We start from the raw sequence: 4,724 nt of genomic DNA on the forward strand, positions 1-4,724 counted from the left end.
TTTTTTTTAAGGCATTTTAAACCCTTCCCACACTCTTGTAATATTCTAAACTCTAAAGTTCTAAGAGAGCACAGCATGTCATGATGTCAACTCTCTGCCTCTTCTGCTCTTTGCCACCTGCAAGCGCTCTTGGCCACGCCCACTTCTCCGCTCTGCAGGAAAACTGCTGATCAGCTGCAGCAGGAAACTTGCAGTGTGGGCTGCACAAGGGTGCAGCAGGTGCTAAATAATTTAAAATAATTTAGTTTAAATAAAATTCCATGCCGATCGTGTGGCTCATCCATCAATCAGCCAGTTGTGTGTCACGTCCAATCTTATTTTGAAAAACCGCGATAGAGCGCGTCCGTGAAAAATGAACTGTGAAGTAGCGAGTGTATGCAGTTGTTGTTTTTGATTTGTTAGCATTTTGTTTGCACTGAGTAATTCATACCACAGAGACCAAAATAAGAGAGTTTAATGTAGTATTTTGAAGAATTTCTTGCATTCCTTGAAGGAATACATTTTAAATGGTAAATGGACTGTACTTATATAGCGTCTTTCTATCATATTTCAAGATACTCAAAGCGCTTTACACTACAATCTGTGTCCTCATTTACCCATTCATACAGCACTCTACTAGATCTCTACAAAGCTAATTGAACAAATCATTCTAAACAGACTAATTTTACCTGCATGCCAAAGTTTTAAACAAAGATCTTGTTTGATCTTTCTTGGATTATTTGCTGGGAATGTGTGTCAGCTACGAACACTCCAGATTTCAGCTCAATATCTTTAAAATTGGCTTAGTTAGTCATTCTTCCATCCATCCATCCATCCATCCATTTTCTTTACCCCTTTATTCCATTTTGGGTCACGGGGGTCGCTGGTGCCCATGTCCAGCAATCACTGTGCGAGGGGCGGGGTACACCCTGGACGGGTCGCAAGTCCATCACAGGGCCACATAGAGACAAACGAGACAAACAACCATTCACTCTCTCACTCACACCTAGGGACAATTTTAGAGTTACCAATCAGCCTAACATGCATGTTTTTGGTCTGTGGGAGGAAACCGGAGTACCCGGAGAAAACCCACACATGCACGGAGAGAACATGCAAACTCCACCCAGAAGGCCCCTGGACCGGGGTTTGAACCAGAGACCTGTTTGCTGAGAGGCAGCAGCTCTACCAGTTGCGCCACCGTGCTGCCCAGTTAGTCATTCTTGTGTTAGCTAAAGTCGTTTAGCTGTGGTGGCCACCATGAATCAGGTTGACAACAAAAGTTAATCAGTTATAGCTGTACATTCAGTGAGTGATAAGTTAAAGTTTGTCAAATAGTTCATGAGATATTTTGCTAACAAACAGACAAGGTTGACTCCAACAAATAATGTCAATGATTTAAACAAAGATCTCAAATAATGCAGTAGCTCTCAGTACATGTGTTTGGGAGGACTCTTAGATACTACCAAACTGAGTTGCTGCTATTTTGAGGTTTGCTAAAATCAGTTTGGACTGGATCCAAAAGGTAATCAATTGCTTATAAATCCACTTATTACTTTCTAATAGATTTATAAAAATCTGTCTTGTGATTCTCAACATATTTTGCTAACAGCCAAACACGTGCACATGCTCACAGGAAATGGCACGACCGATTGTCTTATCCCATGAAAGGCAAGAAATGAAACTCTAAAGAAAACAGGATTACAGGTTTTACACAAAGTTGGAAATCGGTTCACGATTCTTTTACTGAGCATCTTAAAATCCTAACAGACAACTACAAATACTGTCTGCTTTTATTTTTAAATCAGTTAAAATGTTACAAAAAACATTTAGAAAACTGTTCATTTACATCACAGTTAGCAAAATGAAATTGTAATATTTAAATTAAAAGTGGCATCAAAAGTAATTCCTTTTTTGCTTTTTAAAATGTAAATGTTATTTTTGTAATTGTTCCATACCAGACCAGCTTTATTTACGAAGCAGTTTAAACACCCGCAGGATCAAAGTGTTGTGCAGAAGAAAAAAAAAGAGATATAACTAGTTTTATAAGATAAAACAAGAATAAAATATAACCATAAAAACAAAGGAAGAACAGCCTTACAATGAAGAAACTTAAACATAAAAATGAAATGAAACTAACATCAATGTTCCACGTTGCATCAAAGGTGAAGGAGAAGAGGTGGGGTTTAAAAAGTGATCTAATTTTTTTTCCATATATCTTTTCACCACATGCCTGAGTCCAGTTTGATGTTTCTTCTCAATCCAGAGACGTCTGTGAAGCCATGGCGTACCTGGAGGCCAACAACTTTGTGCACCGAGATCTAGCAGCCAGAAACGTCCTCGTGTCTGACGACAGCATTGCCAAAGTCAGCGACTTCGGTTTGACCAAAGAGGCGTCTTCCACTCAGGATACAGCTAAACTGCCTGTGAAATGGACCGCACCTGAAGCGCTCAGAGAAAAGGTAAACTGCAGTGTGAGCATTGTGGCTGATGTGCTGTCACAACGCTCAATAAAACTCTTCTCTGTTTTCCTCTGAATTTGTAGAAGTTTTCCACCAAATCAGATGTATGGAGCTACGGTATTTTACTTTGGGAGATTTACTCTTTTGGCCGAGTCCCTTATCCAAGAATTGTAAGTACCGTACTTGCCGTCGTACACGTCGCACCGCCGTATAAGCCGCATCAGTCCAAATATGTCTAATAAAGTGGGAAAAAACATAAATATGTTGCTTCGCCGTATACGTCACATCTATTACGCGTCACCGCTGACAACCTGGAAATGTGAGCTGATGTGCCAAAAATCGAATGACTGCCAAATGGCAGCCGTGGGAGCCTGCACAGGAGGACTTTAACAAGAATTTAACAAGATTAACACTTAAAAACAATTATTTGTTTGCTTGAATCTATAGTAAAGGTGTGTCTCAGTTGAACTTTTCCTTAATAAATGCACTTCAATGGTCAAATCAGCTGCATTTCTCCTGGGCGGCGCAGCGAAATGCAGCTGATTTGACATTTGCTCCAGGAGTTCTTGAAAGTGGTTTGGTATGGCAATCCAAGTGTCTCATTAACAGCCACTTTTACCTATTAATGAGACACTTGCCTTGCCATATTAGTCGAGGGCCCTGTAGTGGCTGAAAATGGTGGTGTTCAATATTTTCCATGTCAGAATGAATTAACTGATCAGATCTCAGCCAAAAATTAGATTATAAATATGGGGTAAAAAAACATAAATATGTCGGTTGCTTTGCTGTATAGCCACAGGCATGCTAATTTATGCAAAAAACTGACTTATACAACGAAAAATATGGTATGAAATATCTTGTTGGACATTTAGATGTTAAAATTACTCTGTAACGGTCCTTGATTGCAATAAATGCTTCAGGAAAGACATTGAAAACACATTTAACAATGAAGTGTTTTGTGTTGAACTTTTTGAACGTTCTTTCCAATCGAATTTTGGTGTTTTTCTTTTTGTAGCCATTGAAAGACGTAGTGCCACGTGTGGAGAAGGGCTACAAAATGGAATGTCCAGACGGCTGCCCTGAAGTTGTGTATAACATCATGAAAGAGTGCTGGAACCTGGATCCTGCCGCCCGCCCGAGCTTCCAGATGTTGAAGGAGTGGCTACAACATATTAGTCACAAAAAGTGACATTCCTCCGTTTTCATTATGAATAACTGGACCAAAGACTGATTTTTTGTCAAGTGTAAAACAACAAAAAAGAAGAAAAAAAAGCAGAGCATGTTAAAGCAGAGGTTTTAAACCATACGCTTTTTATTCACATCCATCATGTCGGATCATTCCAAAAGCAACAACTCCTAATGACCCGTTCACGCAGGCTGAGGTTTGGGTGTTTCCTACACTTTTTTCTTTTTCGAGTCAATATTCAACTGTCAAAACATCAAATCTTTTCTTTAAGAACTGAGGATTGACTCATGCCAAAGTGCCTTGACATGTTTTCATCTCGTCTTTTACATCAATATCTCATCATATTGGTGGCATCCTTTAAGTGTCAACTCAAGACTGGAAGAGCAAAAAAAAGCTTCAAATAGGAATATTATTTTGATTTGTCATGACATGCCGTTTTATTTTTATTAATATACTTTTACAGTTTCCAGGTACACCTTTTTACATGTTGAATTATTTTGTCTAAGGGCTGAACTGAAACAATAGTTTTATTTGTCCTTATTAGATTATTAAAAAATAAACTTATTTTATGATCTATTCGTAAGTCAGATATTAAGCACAACTGCTGTTTTATGACATCATTTCATACAATTTTATGTAAATGGACTTTGGGGTTCAAAATTTTCAGTTTGACATTTAAAAAGAATGCATTTTCTGAATCTTCTTTGTAAATTAAAACATTTTGGATTTGAAATGTGAAATGCTCTGTGCTGTCATTTTTAACAATAAATATTTTTTAAATTGTTTTTACATTCTTACATGGCATTTAACAATGTGTATAAATTAAGACAAATCCTAAACATTTACAGTAAATAAAACTGTTGTAATTCACAATTTGCCACTGTGTGTTAGGTCAGCTGTACTAGAAGACTTGTTACAATTTCAATTCAGTTTATTTATATAGCGCCAAATCACAACAAAGTTGTCTCAGAGCACTTTACAGTTACAATTGTAGTGTCACAAAACAATAGAACCTGGGACAATATAACCATAAACAATATTTGTGAAATATCGTTCATACATGCATACATATGTGTGTGTGTGTGTGTGTGTGTGTGTGT

At 37.7% G+C, this 4,724-nt stretch overlaps 2 protein-coding genes across 2 annotated transcripts in view; one reads left to right on the top strand and one right to left on the bottom strand.

Moving 5' to 3' along the window:
• LOC119416375 (tyrosine-protein kinase CSK) overlaps positions 1-3,627 on the top strand; it is a gene marked incomplete at its 5' end in the record, with an annotated part of 4,713 nt that extends 1,086 nt beyond the window's left edge. The window contains 3 exon segments of the mRNA XM_037683610.1: positions 2,243-2,438; positions 2,522-2,608; positions 3,454-3,627. Of these exon segments, the coding sequence (XP_037539538.1) occupies positions 2,243-2,438; positions 2,522-2,608; positions 3,454-3,627 (457 nt within the window).
• The window catches only part of LOC119416376 (tetraspanin-18), a 285,233-nt gene that overhangs the window by 38,236 nt on the left and 242,273 nt on the right, over positions 1-4,724 (bottom strand). The window lies entirely within an intron of this gene.

This window comes from Nematolebias whitei, chromosome 10, assembly GCF_014905685.2.
Source record: "Nematolebias whitei isolate Nwh7 chromosome 10, NemWhi1, whole genome shotgun sequence".
NCBI lineage: Eukaryota > Metazoa > Chordata > Actinopteri > Cyprinodontiformes > Rivulidae > Nematolebias > Nematolebias whitei.